The sequence below is a fragment of the Camponotus floridanus genome, unplaced genomic scaffold (assembly GCF_003227725.1).
Source record: "Camponotus floridanus strain SB8 unplaced genomic scaffold, Cflo_v7.5 scaffold139, whole genome shotgun sequence".
NCBI classification, from domain to species: Eukaryota; Metazoa; Arthropoda; class Insecta; order Hymenoptera; family Formicidae; genus Camponotus; species Camponotus floridanus.
In genome coordinates this window covers 177,264-195,593 of record NW_020229258.1, presented here as the reverse complement: position 1 = coordinate 195,593, position 18,330 = coordinate 177,264, and the positions used below count along the sequence as shown (strand labels likewise).

The following is an 18,330-nucleotide window of genomic DNA, read 5'->3' as shown; positions in this document are numbered from 1 at the left end:
ACATGTATTTTTTCTTAATTGGCGTGCAATTATTCAAGAAAGCACAACGAAAGCAAATACCTCAAATCCGAGTACGCGTCATAAAAAATCATTATATTAATTAATAATAGAGCAATTTTTACTGAGAGTCCTGTGGATGGCAGTCCGGGCACACATCTTTGCTGTGCCAATGCAACATCTCTTTTATGTACATAATAATTGTAATTCTAATTAATCTTAGATTAAATAATTAAAATCGTGCTCTAAGTTAAGCGAAAATAAACGTGTAACATTTATCTTCTCTCTCTCATTGATAAAATTACATTTATTTATCATCAATTAGGAAGAATTTTTCAGATTAATGTGTTATTCAGTTTTGGGAAACATATACGTGATGTCGTATGCTCTGGACAACTTTTATGATATTTTTTCAAAGGCAATAACACTTTTTTTAAACAAAAAAATCTAAAAATCTATTAGTAATTATTTTGATATCTCATGCAACATATATAAAAATATATGAAAATAAACTATACTACTATTTGCAGCTTATTATATAATGCAACGTGTTTAAAGATCACAGGATGTGTTCTCGTTATCAATTTTTGGGTCAATTTAATTTCGATAATATTTCTCCCTTCAAAAAAAATTGGTAAGCAAGGATAATTTTTTCTGAATATAATGATATAATAATTAATTAAGTCCCGGAAGAAACTGTTCTGAAAAAAATCTCTAACATCCCAACTGAAAAAAAATTGTATATCTCTTCATATATTAAATAAATAATTTTATCTGAAATATTAATATTGATGATATGTAAATGAATGTAAAAGACGCTATCTGCGAATGATCGAGTTAAAATATTTCAAAATATTGCGAAAAATGAGGCACTCATTGATGCCATTTTATGGCTGAAAAAAAGATTTTGTAGATAAATAATTCCTCGTCACATCTTCCCAAAGCTAATAATGCGTGCTCTAATAATTATATATATATATATGTAATTTCCATATAAATAGTATATATTATAATTACAACACGGCACAACCATACGACATGTAGCGAGTAAGTTTATCATTGTGCGCAGGATAACGATCCACATTTAACTTGTACCTTCCCCAAATTGCGTGCGTAGTATGCAAATTAATAGTGTAACTTGCGTACTATGCATATCTAATATATTAGTATACTTTGTACAATAATGCTCGTTTTATGGGAGGACGATATAATGATTAAAGGAAGCTTCGTTTTCACGTGTATTCAAGATCAACGCGTTATTCTTTAACGACTACTTTGGGTATTACTTTTATTGCGCGACATTTTATTATTTCTATAAAAATATATAGGCTATTTTCTCTCCCCCTTTTCTTCCTCCTTTTTTTACAAAATTGTATTTTCTAATGCGTCAATTTACCAGCGCGAGTCGGAGCTATATATATGATATATATATATATATATATATATATATATATATATATATATATATTTATAGTTCCATTTATATTGTAAGTTTCAAAAAACTTGTACAATACATGAATAATCAATAATAAATCAATAATAGAAGCTTGTGAATTTCAAAATCAAAATAATTCGGAGTTGAAGATTATTTAGCTACATCGAGTTATAATTTTATGTAAATCAAAGAGGACGAGATTTCTCAGAGATGAAAATGAAAATAATTCATTCCGCTCTTCTGTACATAAGCATTTTTTTACAAAAATATAAATTACAAAATTTATACGTATATACATGAATATCGGTGTCGCATTCGATAGATCGTATTCGGTAGATTCGTACCTCGATAGAGTATTCTGGAGAATATCGTCGAATATCTTTCTAATCCGTCCGATCCTCGGGTCGATCCTTGGAGAATCAAGTTTCTCGCGTACAATATTACAAAAATGTTACAATATTACAAAGACACTCTTAAAAAATACTATTAAAAAACACTTTTAAAAACACTTCGATAACACGACGAGATATTTCAAAAGGACTAATTAAAATGAGGCTCTAGACGCAGTACAGCCAACCTTTAGAAATTGGACTGTTCCCTGGATAGTTTCTAGGAAACTTTTAACCCCCCCATACTCATTTCCCGCCTTTTTCAGAACTAGTGGAAAAAAGCTAGGCGGGATATTCTAGAGATTTTGAAAACGGACATTTATTCTTTCGCCTTTTCGCGCGCTCGGAATTGATGAATCCGTTTGACAGACGCTTCAAATCGTTTGATATTCTTGTGTGAGTAAAAGAACGTGTTGTTCTCTCTCCTACGTTAACGAAAGGAAATTGAGTTTTTTAAAATTACTATGCTAAAAAGTTTTACAATTAAAAAGAAGAGTCAACTGTCATCCATGTTTGATATAAATATTCTTGTATATATAATTAACTATTCAAATATATAATATTCCAATGAAAGATATCCTTGAAACTAGAAAATTTTATTTTAATCATGCAATTTTAATTTCTCAATTTCTATCTTGAGTAATATCTGGATTTACTGTCGCAAGAGCGAATTAAATTAAACTGAATGAAACCTGGCATTCGCATGTCAAAATAATTAAAATATAAATCTCGACGATGCGATTATATTCATATGGATTTAAATTAGTCATTGCGGGATTTTCTTTTGTACGAGGAGCAAGGAATGTGTGCATATTTTCCTCTATATACGATGTTACATAAGATTATATTTTGCCACTTTCTCTTCTGCAGTGTTCTCTCAGCAGGCTGGACCCACTTTTCAAAATGTGATAAAATGCTTGTCGTAATAATACATTATTCGATTCCTCTTTCACTTTTTGTTTTACGATTTCGTCCTTACGATGCTCGATCGGTTTATTTAATTAGCGTTTGCCATCGGTCCTAAACAGTCTCTCAAATATATAACAATCGAAAGAAGGCGCATACATAAACGCGCTGTCACAAAATTTATAAACTACTCACGATAGCCAACTAATGATCCTTCTCTCTCCCGCTCTTTTTCTTTTCTTTTTTCTTTTTTTTTCTATCAATAATAATAAAAACAGAACCAGTTAAAAATGATATCGAATCACTCATCGCGATCTATCAACAGAAAATAATATCTCTTTCTCTCGCGCGTGTCCTTTTACTGGCACCTTTAAATATAGATTATGAAAAGGTCCTGCGCTTAGAGACGGCAAAGTCTCGTTCTTGAATATCCGAAGAAAAGGAAACGTTGTTCTGACAGGCTGCTAGAAAATGTAAATTCACGAATGCCTCAAGTTAAAAATCATACAATGTATATATGCCATCTTTTTCGCGACGAGATACTCTAAAACAGGAATCGCTGCGAAATCCGAAGGCGTGACTCCCACTCCCTTTTATTCATTTATAAATGTAATTTCGCACAAGCAAAAATACTACTATAACTGATTAAATATAAACTTGACAGGTTTCCTTTAATCTTGTAAATACATTGTCCCCGAAAGCAATTGCGAATTCATTAACAGAATTGCAGCTGACCCCAGATATTTGCTACGAAAATAGAGAATGAGTTTTAAATATACTTTTGCATTTTTGAAAATATCCTTCGTGTCTTTTTCAGTCACAATTGTCCCGCATCGCATTCGGATCTCGCGACATCCCGTAAATATTTCAGGTAAAAAATATCGCAACTTCTCACTGTGTGTGGTATATTCAAAAGACCGAAATCCTTCATTTAACATTCATTTCGACATCATACACACACACACATACACACAAATACATTCTCTCTTTCTCTCTCTCTCTTTCTTTTCCACTCTCGTTTTCATATTTAATGCACTCATACGCTTTGCTCTTCTATTCAACTTCTCATTGCCTTTTCGTGGCGTACGAAAAAAAAAGTGCTTGACGCCGGTTAATTGGAAAACGAAAACAAGAGTAATATAATTTTTTCCGGCTGTCGTGAATGGGAGCACAGCGAACATTGTGCAAAGTAACAATCTGTGTCTATCATTGTGATATTAATTAAATTGAAGCCTCTCTCAACTAGGCTTTTGCAGATATCTGTGAAACGCAATATTATTTTAAATTTAGATCGAGAGATCTTTTTCTTTTTTTTTCAAAAAATAATCTAATTCGAGATGCATAAAATATATTCCCGAGTCTTAAGATATTAATCTTGAATTATGTACAAGATTGTGTATGTGTGCTACATATTCGATAAATTAATTTTAATTTATTTATTGATTTAAATATAACCGAAATAATTTTAAATCTTTCCAACATGCATTCAAGTTTGTTATCCTGCACAATGTTTCTTCATCGTAAATTTAAATACGTATTACATGTACGTATATCTATATAAATGAAATTCTATATTTCATATATAAACTAATATTTTGTTTCGGTTTATGATTTAATAATAATTAATAATATTAATATATTAAAAATAAGTGTGATTCGTATTTTTACGATAATTACATGTAATAAATGTTTGCAGCATCTGTCCATTTCTGCGTGTGTGTGTGAGAGAGAATCATTACGTTCTTACATATAATATATATGTATACGCATATGTGTGTCTATGAGCTTACATAATTATGTTTGTAAAGTATTTACAATTGCAGAAGGGTATGATCGTTATTTTGTAGGCACTATGGCTTTGGACGTACACTAAGTTGTACGTTAGAGTACATCCTTAAGGGAGACTTCCAGACGAGACAATTTTCCCAGTGTATTCTTGAGCTCTCGAGAAACAAGAAGATATATATTTCTACGCGAATCTCGCTCAACAGAACTAAATTCCAGGACCGCGTTTTTCTCGACAAGATTCAAGTGTTCACCGGTAAGAGAAACTTTTTCTCTCCTTTTCTCTTTCTCTCTTTCTTTTTGAAAATCCCCATAATCAGTTCCAGAATGAGACTGATGTGTCCTGAATGTGGATCTTAGACGATAATCGTTAGAAAATCGGAATTAAATACGCATTCGAATATAAACGATATAGCCTAAGATCTTCCATTTTTTTACACTCTCATATTACATTTCCAGTTTATCTTCATTCTTTGCCATATATCGATGAAAAGAAACTAATTAGCATGTGACCTTTCTAATCGACTAATAACATAATCGCTGTAACAATAATCACTGGTCATCGCGTTCCATTTCGCTCCCATCCAATAAAGCAATGTACTGTAAACAGGAAAACGACTTCAATACTCGTTACGATTGCCAAGAACTCGACCAATTATCAAAGTACGCGGAATAAAAACTACTGTACTGTTGAACAATTTGTCAACGAGGTAATATGCATTCGTCATATCTTACAAAATCATGCATCATCCAGATGACAGTCTTTAATCTTGAATATAATTTAAAAATTCCGTGTCCTAATGACACGAATGATAAGAAGAGACCGCCATCCGGATAGTCATCTCGTGTATTTTGCTCTTTTTCTCTTCTCGCCCCACTTGAGACTCTTACACTAGAAAAAGCTTGATGGCTCTTGATCCTCTTATTCGTTTCACGGGCAACTAAGTAAAGCAATTAGATCGTTGTCCGACACAGTCTCTCTTCTCTAAATTCCCGAATACATTCTCTCTTTTCTATATCTCTTAGCTCAATTTATAATATTATTACAGATTGCACGAAAAAACGCCTTCGCTCTCTTCAAACGCACCCCTTTCTCTCTGTTCAAAAGTTTTCGCGATCCATTCCGCAAACGCGATCGATGCAGATCATCGATCAAGCCGGAAATACGTGTTAACAATGTCGTGATATGTTTTTCGTGTGCCTCATCCGGTTCGGTTTCCTCTACATCCAGAATTTGCGATCCGAAAAAAAGCAATTAAAACGACATTCCGAAACAAAAAAAATATGTATATGCGAAGAAAAAAATCTCGAGAATATTAAAATATTCCGATGGATCCATAACAATATTGCATTTTGTAATTTCTCCATGGAACAGATGATGGATCAACTAGTAAAATCGTTCACGGAAACATATAATCTATTCTATATAATTTTTGTATTTATATCTATCATTGGTTTCTTAAGAAGGCGACAATATTTAACAAATTGCATCATGCGTGCGTGCTTAATCATTTCGTTACTGTGCTTGTACACAGTAATTAACCATACGCATAAAACGTGAATCACTTTTTAGATCAAATAACGTTTGCTCGGCGAAGCAGTAAAAATAAATAAAAACGACTTTGCATGTTTGCGATTCCTTGCAAAGATCGACGCGCGGAAACAAAAGTGCCAACCACCTATTGTCTAACACGAAGGAGCATTATAAAACTGACAAAGCAGTTTTTCATCCACGTTTGAGTACCAAACTCAGAGTAATAGCCCAAAATAGATAAGAATGCTCTTGCGCTAGTGACGATATTCCTAGAATTTGAAATCGAAGAGATCCGATAGACCCTCCTCGGTGCCTAACGAGAACGAGTAGTCATTTTCAGAGAGAGGCGGCTCCAAACTCAGCAGTTGCTCTCCAAAATCGAGAATCGAATTCAGATCTGTAACAAAAGTGAGAAGGATGATGGACTTGTTGCAATATTCAAATCCATCCAAATTTTTTAAATTCCTTTTTCACAAGCAGATTATTGAGATGCATCACTTTTATTTTGCTTAGATTACTTGCAAATAATTATTCGAGAGAATAATTCTGAAAGCTTGCTGATCATCTATAAAAGATTCTACATAAAAGATTTTATATTATGTTTGAAATGCATAGCAAGTATCTTGTATTTTATTGCAATTTGTCATTGTATATGAAGGGTTAAAGAATATAATTGATGCATGTTGTTAGTTTCTAAAATTATAAATATGTTAAGAGCAATTTATCAAAGACGCGTCTACAAGCTTTTATTAAATTAATTTTAAAAGTAATGAATGCAGCAAAATGTTTCTGTATAACACATTTAGTCATGTCGTAGGAAAATTGCCATTTATGATATCAAAATGAAATTATTGCAAAATTCGGGTCGATCGTATTGATTTCCAAATTGCATATAAGTTTGCATATAAATTGTGTGTTGAAGACAATTACAAAGACTCTTTGCAAGGAAATCTTTGTCTTACGTTTGTATATTGATCACATGATTGTAATATTACATAAAGTATACAATAAAGACAAGCCAATAGTTAGTGTAAATAAACGTACCTTCGCACGACACGAGCTTTGCTGTTTGAAACCGTTACCTAACTAGAACTCTGCCTGTGATGTGATTTTAATACTTTTAACACACAAGTCACAGCCAGAGCTCCATCAGGGTACGGTCATCATCCATTGGTGAAAAGGTAATATAGAAATATTCAAAAGAAAGGTAATACGAAAATTGTATTAAATTATATGTATTGAAATATCTAATTTTCCTCGTTGCCTTTCCTTTGAATAAGATTTAATCAACAGTAAGTATTAAGATTGTAACATGCAGTACGTTCCTTTCAAGTAAAAAAATATTGATTGTGAAAATAATCTTAATAAATAAATTTTAATAATAATCTTATTAAATAATAATAGATTATACATGGTGTTTGTTTCGCAAAACTTTTAATAAAAAAAAGAACGTATAACATGTTGAAAATATATTTTTTGATAATACAAAGACGAAAATGTTTAGAAGTAGTTTTATTAAAAAAAAAAAACAAAAAAAATACAGCTATATAACTTACTAGATTAAGCAATTAAACTAAATAAAGCATTAGAAATTTTGTGCAAGTAAAATAAAAAAGAGAATTAGTAAAGAAAAGAAGATATATATAGAATATGCAATAAGAATTAAAAGCACATTTGTTAAAATGTTGATAGGAAAATATATGCATCTTCCTAAATGAACATTGCTCAATTCTTTAACTGCCTGTTATAAAACAATATTATATAGTTTGACAATTTATACAGTTTTTCAACATTGTATAGTTGAATAAATTTCTTAATATTTTTAGAAATATGAATATATTTTAAATAGATAAAAAAAAGATAAAATAATATATTTATAAAATATATTATTGGATTTTAGAATATTGTTTAATAACACGAAATATTATATAAAAAAAAGAAATTTATAATTTATATTTTTTTTTACTTTCAACACAAAATTGCATATTTAAATATATAATTTAAATTTTCGTAATTTAACAATATATTGTGTATATAAAATAATAAAATGAAATTTTTAAAAATACACATACGGGGAAATAATATATTGATAAAATAAAAGATATGAGAGAGAGAGAGAGAGAATTATAGTTTCCCCGAATAAAAAAATATTAAATACAAATTTATAAAGAGAAAAGTATAAGGAATATAAAGGATAGAAAAATATAAATTAATCGATACCTAAAATAGAATTTAATAAAAAAAACTACTTTTTTCCCTATTTTTTATTATATACTGCTCTCTTTTTAAAATTATTTTAGCAATTGTTCTATTTATAATAAATTAGCTATTTAGAATACAAAGAAAGCTACCCATTCAAGCAAGCTAAATTAATCAATACATTAATTCCTTGTAGTCCTACCTGAAGTACTGATTTGATCCTCTGTTTGTAGTTGGAATTTGCCACCGCCCATTGGTCCATAATCGTCAGATTCACATAAGAACGCATCCTTCATGCCTGTTATATTGGTAACTGTAGTTACAGGGGTACACAGACGAGTATTCATAGAACTCTCATCGGAAGGTACTGATTCGACTCGCACGTCGCTTTCTTTCTTAACCAACAATTCAGGAGACAAACAAGGTATGTCAGACAGTTCTTTTGATTGAGGCACAGTTTGCGTTGTCGCATATCCGGAATAAGGTGACGTTTTAACTGCCGGATCGTCAGGACACAAAAACACTTCTATCTCTCCGTGTTGCGACCTCATGTGTATTTGAAGCTGAAAGTAAATATTGCATGTTTTTTTTTAAAAGAAATAAAATATATATAAATTTACAATATCAAAAAGAGCATAAAATAAATTAATAATTATATATAATGATATAAAATAATTATATAAATTCTCAACATTAAAAAATAATATAAGATACAATATAAACAATATAAAACACTTTATTCATATTTTACCTTTTGTTGACCAAAGTTATTGATAGGTTGTGGGACATGGAGGGTAGCTTCCGGCGGGGCTTTCACAGCCATAATAGCTTGGTTTTTGTACATTGAAACTGAACGTAAATCGTGATACGTTACATAAGCGTATTGTCTGTCCGCGCAGAGCTCGCGTAGAGACGTATCAGCACCGTGGATCAATCGGTCAAGTGAATTCTCTTTAGCTTCCAGATCCGCGACTTCTCTTCTCAGATTGGCGATATCATTCCGATTATTTGGTAATTGACCGCCTCTGAAACAAGTAATTTATGCCACGTTTATAATCTTTGATTTATCGATGTCATCGGCAAAACGGCAAAACATAATAATATACTAGCAGATAACGTACTTCCACTGGATATTGTTTTTACTTTTCTTCTCTAAGATACCAATGCCCTCTAAAACATTAGTAATGTCGTATATACGACGTTTTTGTACCTCCAACTTCTCTGATGCTACATTCAAGTCGACCACACCATCCTGACTGCTCTCAACTAAGTGGATAAACTTCTTTGTGAGTAAACTCAAAGAGGTATCATATCGTGTCCTTTCTACAGTTTTGGCTGCAATAAATCCGTCTTTAAACGACACGGAAAAGAGAAACGTGAAGAAAGGTCACGAAAAAATATAAACAAAATTTACTTTTGGTGGGTGTATGACCAGTTAGAGAATTCGAACCGGATCTTCTACGTTTACCTCTGGGAGCTTTGAAGGCAGACTGGCTGGGACCAGTTGTCCCTACCTCCAAATTCAGTCTTCTTTTTACCGCTTGAACTGATATCTATCAAAAAAAAAAAAAGAAACAAACTGCAACTTTGATCAGTCAACTCTTATGCTAATGCAATACCTTTAAACATATTGCATATTTACATTTACATCAAGATTATTAAAAATAGAAATTTTATCTCACCAATGGTCACCAATGTAACCATCGTAGCCATTCATTGATCAGTTTACCTCAGTTCTTGGCGGTGGTTGTGTGGGTTTCCTCGTTATTTGGTAACAAGGTGTTTGTCCGTATTGATGATCTTGTAAATGAGGGCTCGGTGTTTCTTCCGCCACCTTTTGTGGCTGGACTTCATCCAAGGATCCATCATCCAGAAACTCAGACTTTACTATAAAAAGATATCTGAATGAATTAATCCGAAAGAGGCTAGTGATAAAAAATAGTATGAGAAATTTGAATATATAAATTCTGTTACAAGTAACATACACAATTTTGTTTCCGCCATGTCTGGTGTAACGGGCCTAGCTGGATCCTCCAGGATCACTTGTCTCCTTACTCGAGGCATCTTGGTACAATGATTGTATCTGAAACAATAATACATGTATCAAAAATTTGAAAAACTGTCAAGTTGCAAAGTCAGACTTTCGTGCTCTTCAATATAAAATTCCTCAAAATGCAACAAGTGATAAACAACAAGAAGCCAGAGAATAACAATAATACGATAGCCTGCAGCAGTACCATCGATATTTCGAGGGATGTTTGAAAGAGACTAAGGTCAAGACAAAAAAAAAACGTACATACGTATCACAATAAAATAAAATAAATAAAATTTAACGCGGAGCAAGTTACACGTATAACAAGCTTTTAACGCACTAATTGGACGCAAATCGGCACAGATTGACGCGATTAAACATTCCTGGGCTGCGTTCGGAAACATCACCCGAATGCCCCCCCGGGTATCATTTTTACCCTTGTTGTTCACTGAATGTTAAACAAGGATAAAACGATACCCGAGTACACTCGGATGATGTTTCCGAACGCAGCCCTGATGGGACACAGCTCTCGGCTAACGCAAATTCCCCTCGACGTGGAACCGACACGTCGGGCAATATTCGAGGAGGCGAGGAGAGAAAAGGACCGGCGCGGACAGACCTATTTCTAAACACGCTCCGCATCTTCGCCCGCTAACCGCTGCTGCTCGCCGCGTGCGTGGAACCCGCCGTCGATGGGTTACACGCGGGTGAGGCGGCGGCGAGTGTCATTTTTAAATCCCAAGGTTCTCTCACGGGGGAGGCAGACGCGCTCGTGTTGACACGAGAAGAGCGACCTCATCCGCGACATCGGAACGACTACGAGTGCTACGTGCACCGCGAGCAATAGCGGAAATAATATAAGGGCGAGCGCGCCGCGTCAAGTAACTATACGCGCGACGTATTAGCATCTCTCTCTCTCTGACGGAAGGCGCGTGTGCTTAAGTCGGACGCGCACGAGAGTCGTAGTCGCGAAAAAAAGATTAAGAGGGAATTTTTAATTTTCGCTCCCTCGTTTTTGAGAAATTTCAGAATTAACGAGATGCCACGGGGTATTTTTACACCTGGATAATTCCGCGAGATCTTGCGAGGGTGAAAAAAATCTTGGCGAACAAGAGATTTCCCTTTGCGCTTGAAGAATTTAATTTTCAAAAACGACTCATTAACTTTCTATTGCCCTCGATAAATAAATAAATAAATAATCGATTCGTTTCATTCGCATATTTTGTGAATGAATAATTTGACATTCTTGGAAATTTACAATGAATATCGCACGTTAAATATATATGTAATAATAAATGAAATAGAACTTACATATGCATTTTCAATAAATTCTACAATTGCAATTTTTCATAAATTTTACAATACAATGCTGGTGTATATTTTAAGCATAAAAGAGATTATACGTTTATATTTTGATAATAATTCCGTGAAATCTAGTGGAAATAAAAAAAGTGAAATTAACGATTTAACAGAGGAATTCCTTTTTTTACAATGATATTTCAAGAATTTGATTTTCAAAATAGCTTATCGAGCTTTTATTTCGTTCTGGGTACAACAAATAAATAAATAATTGATAAATATATATAAATAATAAATAAATAAACAAATAAATAATTGATATCTCTAACATATTTTGTGAATGAATAACTAATTTGTAACATTTTAAAAATCTACATTGGCGAATATATATCATACATTCAATATGCATATAATAATAAACAAATAAAATAGAATTTTCACGCACATAAGCTCAATGTTTTCAATAAAAAAATCATGATCAATTTTAATCCTTGATTATTCAATCTCAAAGTTCATTCAGAACAGCTGATCGATTAGTTATCTTTTAAAAGGCATAAAGTAACATTATTTCATCATCATTATTATCAAAATATTTATTGACAAGTTTGAAATTGTTGATAAAGAATTGTTGTTAATCAAGATCTGATCAAAATTTTCATTTCCTGCCAATAATGCAATTATATATAATTATTTTTTCAGGTTTACAATAAGAATTTATGTTTAATGTATAATTTTTTAGAATTGAAATTTAAACAATTTTCTACATTTGTACATTAATTTGCCCGTCAATTAAAGTTATACGCTGTTTATTTATTAGACGCTATAAATAAACAGATTATATTATAGATTTTCTTGATCAATAACAGATTAACATTGTCGACAAATTTTGTAAAAGATAATATTTATGTGATTTATCAAGTGTACTTTCTTCTACACAAGTTTGAATATAAAAATAACATGCGAGATATATAATTAATATTAATAATAATTAATTTAAATAGTTTCAATATAAAATTAATTTTAGAGAGAGAGAGTTTTTCTCAACGTTTTCTAAACACTTGACACATGCCTAAAAATGAACCTACAACTGTACTCGAGGAATTTTTTGAAAGGAAAAAAGAGCAAAACATTTTTACACGAGATCGTTCTGGGTGTGGTTTGAAAAGATAGCACAAGGATTGTGCAAGCTCGAAAATGTCATGTACTCTTACATCAGATATACTGTTATTTTAATTTATCAAACTCTCTTGGATTATATACATATCTAAGAAATTTAACTTTCTAGAGATAACAAGGCAACTTTTCATTCGTGTAAATATTTTACACACACAATAATAATGTATATTCGGATCTAGTGGTTGTGCGCGCAATTAAAATATTACTTTAATATTTAACGAGGATACATATTCGATTTTATTAGCGCACTCCGATTATGACTAGACCGAGAAAAAAGCCTAGGGAAGAAATTACACAAAGAAGAGCGCGTTGGAGCAACCCGAGATCCTTCAGCCGAATCCACATGAGTTGTCGGAATCTCTCTAGGCAAGCGAGGCATTGCGATTCGCGTTTCGAAGGTTGGGAGCAATGCACGATGTAGAGTCGCATTGATTGGTCGCGGCCGTTTCATCTCGAGGACAAATCGCGGTACGAAAATCGAACAAATTCCGGAGCAGCAAACGGGGAGGATCGATTGACGCGATTGTCAAGCTGACAAGACGATCAGCTTGTCCACTTTCAACACTTTTTTTATCCTATCGCGCGAAAAATGAAACCGCTCGATCGCGCTCTTGTCCGTCATTGGTCGACACGAAAGGGATGGTCCGCGGTCAGCTGTGCGTCTGACAGTTGGCAGAATCGACGTCGGGAATGTAAACCGTCCTTGTCGACAGACGCGAACTATTTCGAGAGAGAAGTCTGTATATATTTTCCATGTTTTTCTTTTACTAATCATTGCTAGCGGTCGACTGCGTCTTTAATATGTCAGGGAAACGTCAGAGAAAAAGAACGTGCGCTTTACGAGTGCAAACGTGACACGTCTCGTGTCCACGAGACTCGGGTAACCAGATGCGATAACAGAGAGTCCCCCTCTCTCTCTCTCTCTCTTTTGTCAGTTCTTTTATTTCACTCTTCCGCTCTCGAAGCAGAATTTTGAATCATTGCCGCGATACCGCTTCCCTTTAACGCTATCTAATTTCATTCTCTGTCTTTTTCAGCTGATTCCAACGATAAGACAACGGGAGACTAGCTTCCCCCCTCCCCCGCCTTAGCCGTCATAACCTCTAGTGAAAAACGCGGGTGGTGTCGGCAATCATGCGTCCTAGGCCAATCAGCTGTTGAAGGCCACACACGTGCGTGGCTCTGACGTTTTCGCGTCATCGATTGTCAGAATTGTCGATTACGTCTGCCAAGAGGTCGGATCGGAAGGAGGCGAAGGAGAGCTCACGTGTCTACAGCCATTGACGAAACTGTCAAGTACGTTTCCAGATTGGCGCGACTATTCCTTTCCGCGCGAGATCAATGTCAACACGAGAGAGCCGGCGTTCGCCGAATCGCTATCTACAATGGTATCCTGTAACGAGAAACGTTTCTAAATATCGCAGCTTTCGCGGCCCGCGCTCTCCCGTACGGGCGAGCAAAGTGCGTACATCCGTGCGACACACATGGAGGATGGTATGCACGCGTACACGCGCGCACGAGGGCCGGGAGGTGCTTCACACACGCACACACCATTCACGCATGACGTACACACGGGCGCAACATCATGCAACATCGGCGGCCGACTCGTTTAAAGAGCCAAGACGACTACGAGAGGGATCCTTAGTAAGGCGCGCTACCGGCACGTTAGAGAGAAACCAAGGATGCTCTCCGAGGAGAGAGAGAGAGAGAGAGACGCCTCTCTAACCGACAGTCGAGAGGAAACGATGCCTTCCGTTGACGAGCAGGAGGATCAACGAGGGTTCGCACGAGCACTCCGACCTGTTTGCGAGAAAGTCAGAATGCGAAATGTGTAGACGACGATGCGCGTTTCGATCGAGCGAAAAAAAGGGAGACGGAAGTCGGCGCCGGAGCGAAAAGATACGCTCCCGCGTCCCTCCCCCGTCCTCTCTCTCTATCTCTCTCTCTCGCGCGCGCGTTTCCTCTCTCTCTTTTTTTTTCTTTCTTTTTCTACTTACTTGGCTGCTTTGCAAACGTGTGCGCCGCACAGTATTTTGAGACGGAGACCCGCGCTCTCTTCCGGGAGGAGAATCAGCAGGCCAGCATACGACGCGTATCACAGGACCGCGAGAAGCCTTCGCATCTCCCTCTCCGGTCCTGGCACTCTCGAAAATCGCGGCGAGGGACAAAATGATCGAATACGGCAGACGGAAGGAAAGGAAAAGCCGCCCCCTGCTCGTCGAGAGACGTAGTATCTCGGATCTAGAGCGAGCGACCCGCTTCCCTTCGACCTCGTCGTCGTCGTCGTCCTCGTCACCGTCGCATTTACATATCGTCGTACTCGTTCCTCCCTTTCTCTCCGCGGGTGTCCCTCCTTCTCCGTCTCTCTCTCTCTCTATCTCTCTCGAACGGCCTGGCCGTCTCTCCGTCCGCGCTGCTAGAACACGGTGTCCATTTTCTGCGCGCGGTTCGATGCCGGATTACGCTACGCAGGTACAGCTAGCCAGGAGACGCCGCCAGGCTTCTCGCGATCCGTCCTCGTCGTTGTGTTTTTATTCTCTCTATCTCTCTCTCTCTTGTCGCGATCCCGAGAGATACGCGGGCTCTCGACGCGGCCACCGCGCTCGGTATCGGGTCCCGGGTGCGCCGACGTGTTTCGATCTGCTCCTGGCGATGAATCCGAGAACGCGGCGTGGCGCGCCCGCTCTCCGGGGCCTCTACAGCGAGCCCCGCCTCGGCATGTTCGGCCACTTGGGCGCCCTCGGGGCCGACCGGGAGGGCCGGCGATGAGCGGAGACGAGAGACCGACTCTCGGGGTTATTATTTCTCGGAATGTCGCGCGCACGCATACACACCACGAGGCCGGCTCGTGCGGATCCGAGCGAATCGGTCGGCTCTCCCTCGCCTCTCTCTCTCTCGAACCGAACGTGTACGGACGAGGCCCGGGCTCGGTGGCGCGCTGGCACGACTGGCCGGTTCAGGCTACGAGAAACGGATAATGTGTGCCGCGTGCGCCGGTGCTGGCAATGCCAGGAGGAAGAGAGAGAGAGAGAGCCAGCAGACGAACAACTAGCCGCGTGTCCGTGCGTATACGCGAATGCTGGGGGAGGGAAGCGGAGGGGGACGAGGGGGGAGAGCCTTCGCTCTCGCGCGAGCCACCACCAGCTGTGTCTGTGTCTCACACGACAGATCGCGTACGCGCCGGCGACGCGTGTATTATATGCAGCCGCGGAAAAAGCGTGGACGCGCGAGAGTGTGTCGGCTACGCATGCGCCCTCGAGCTGACGAACGTACGAGGGGAACGCGCGATTGTCGGTGGTGGTGAGTGAACACGACGACGATGTCGCGGTGGTGTTGGTGCGAAGCTTTCTCGCGATTACGTCGAGGGGAAATGAATATATTTCCCTCTTCTCTCTCTCTCTCTCTCTCTTCGATTACAGATAATCCTATACTCGAGCCCCTCCCGCAGGACTCGACGGAGCCTATACGTGCATACACACCTTGTGGTAAAGAGAGACTTACCGGAGATAGCGCGTCTTTTTTAGTCTCTCATAATGCCATTCGCGGCATCGATTCAGACGGGTCTGAAGGCACTTTCACAAGTCTCGCGTCGTGTCCGCGCGTCGCTCCCTCGCCGCCCTTCATAGGAACGCCACGCCGCAGTCGGGACGGCCGGGAGCCTCCGTCGATCGTCCGCGAGCGGTGCCGGCGTGTCCGTGTGAGACGCGCGCGAGCGACAATGAGCCGGTGCGTACCGGCCATCTGCCGGTCGCGCGCGACAGCTGAAAATACGCGCGCCAAAACCGTCGTCTCCTCCTCGCCACCGCCAGGGACCCGGTGTCCCGGTGGGCGCGCTCGAGAGGCGCGTTTCCCGGACGGCGTCGATCGCGTCCACGTACGTCGAACCTCTCGTCGAGGCGATGTTTCGCTCCTCGTCGACGATAATTTGTATTTAGCGCGTCCCGCGGGATCCTGGTCGCTCGATCCTCCCCGGGACGACGCTTCCCATCGTCGAGGTTCGCCGATGGTCGATTCTCGGGCCGCCGTCCTCGTTTACGCCCCCGTTGAGTTTACCCGCCAAAAGTCGACGAGACTCCTCCTCTTCCGCTCTCCTCTATCGCGAGGGAACGAACGACGTATTCCGCGGATGCTTCCCGTTCCCCGTCGACGACGTTGACAGGATGCGGCGTGACCCGGTTTTACGCACTCTCGCCATTCTTGCACGCACTCCCGCGTACTTTCCGGAACGCACTATTAACATACCGGTCAGCCATGCTCGGGGGTGTTGGCGAACAAAGTCTGAATGTCTCTCTTTCTCTCTCTTTTTCTTCTCCCCCTTATCCCTTGTCTCTCTCTCTCTCTCTCTGTTTTTCCGCTTTGACGATATCGGGTCCCTTTAACCCGGGCCTCGCAATCTCGACGGGGTCGGAGGGACAGCAGGACAACACGTTACGTAGCTCATTCGCGAATTATGCAATTTAGTGACGTATTAACGCGCCGACGACGATCCCACCGTACGTATCGTACGCACGCTTTCGATCCTGCCGGACACTGATGTCCCCCCCGTTTCTTGCCTGCTGTTGCCCGAAACTAAGCGTACGATCGTCCCTTCCTCCTCGAATGGAGGGGTAATCGGCTGCAGGGACGGAAGTGCGGGGCCCCCGTGAAGCGGGAATAAAATTGTCGCCGGTAGAAAAGGTCGTGGACTTTCATCTCGATTAACTTGTTGACAATCTCATTTTCTCGTGTTCAGCAACATCTTGCGCTAAAAATAAACTGTATAAAACGATTTCCTTAGAAACAGTTTCCTTAAAAAGAATATCTCTTACGGAAAAGCTTCTTGGAAAATATGCTTTTTTATAAATAAGATATTTTTTTCAAAGATTGGGATGTTAAAAGAATATCTTGATTTTTTTAATTATCTTATAAGATATCGTACACAAAATGTTGTGGATCTAAATATATGGTACATAATCGAGTATACAATTAAATACTATACCGAATATTTACTTGAACAAAGACACATTCATGTAAAATTCGTGTAGTAAAAATAAATCTAAATGACATTTACTGTAAAGTTATTATGTCTTCTTATAATGTCAAGTTTAACAACAAAATACAATTTAATATCCGAAATTAATTAAAATTTCGTATTATATATTACATTTTTGACAGAGGTATAATTGTATACCTCATAATACACATATATTTGCGCGAAGCAAATAATCGGAGAAATGTATTGGAAATAATTTAATAATATTAGACATATTAAATATAATATTAAAATATTTTAATTTTGCCGGTTATTATTATCAAAAAATACTTTATGATATAAGTATATATCAAATATACATATTAAATTGAATATAATAGAACTCTTTTATTGTATAATTATCAAATTTTAATTATTCCTCTAAAATGTAGTACGTGAAATCAATTTATATCTTATGTCTTTTTTATTAGCGTTTTAAATAATTAACGAAACAGGACATTCCAGTTTAGAAAGAAACAACTATTCCAGAATAGAAAAATCCAAAATAAAAGAGTTCTATTTATGTTGATCATATTTCATTAGCTATTAGCTCGTTACAATGTTAAT

General features: G+C 37.7%; 1 protein-coding gene across 7 annotated transcripts; it reads right to left on the bottom strand.

Annotated features, from left to right (window-relative positions):
* Window positions 1-4,358: 4,358 nt before the first annotated feature.
* On the bottom strand, window positions 4,359-17,454 carry LOC105252305 (transcription factor E2F2). Of its 7 annotated transcripts, none has more exons than XM_011259625.3 (8): window positions 10,897-10,919; window positions 10,231-10,328; window positions 9,975-10,132; window positions 9,660-9,798; window positions 9,367-9,580; window positions 8,997-9,270; window positions 8,448-8,808; window positions 4,359-6,443 (listed from the first exon to the last, which is right to left on the bottom strand). In XM_011259625.3, the coding sequence occupies exons 1-8, from the start codon at window positions 10,917-10,919 to the stop codon at window positions 6,316-6,318; spliced, it is 1,395 nt and encodes a 464-aa protein (XP_011257927.1). In that variant the 3' UTR covers window positions 4,359-6,315. The 7 variants fall into 7 exon arrangements, with proteins under 7 accessions (XP_011257927.1, XP_011257929.1, XP_011257928.1 ...); XM_011259627.3 differs by lacking the exon at window positions 10,897-10,919 and adding an exon at window positions 16,254-17,454 and having other exon boundaries at window positions 6,273-6,443; XM_011259626.3 differs by lacking the exon at window positions 10,897-10,919 and adding an exon at window positions 14,750-16,231 and having other exon boundaries at window positions 6,273-6,443.
* Window positions 17,455-18,330: the final 876 nt, after the last annotated feature.

Coding starts and splice junctions, on each gene's coding strand:
- LOC105252305 (XM_011259625.3), bottom strand. CDS start 10,919: ATGCGGAGCGTGTTTAGAAATAG. Junction 10,133..10,230: donor CATGGCGGAAACAAAATTGT/GTATGTTACTTG, acceptor ATCTTTTTATAG/TAAAGTCTGAGTTTCTGGAT. Junction 9,799..9,974: donor AACCACCGCCAAGAACTGAG/GTAAACTGATCA, acceptor TTTTTTTGATAG/ATATCAGTTCAAGCGGTAAA.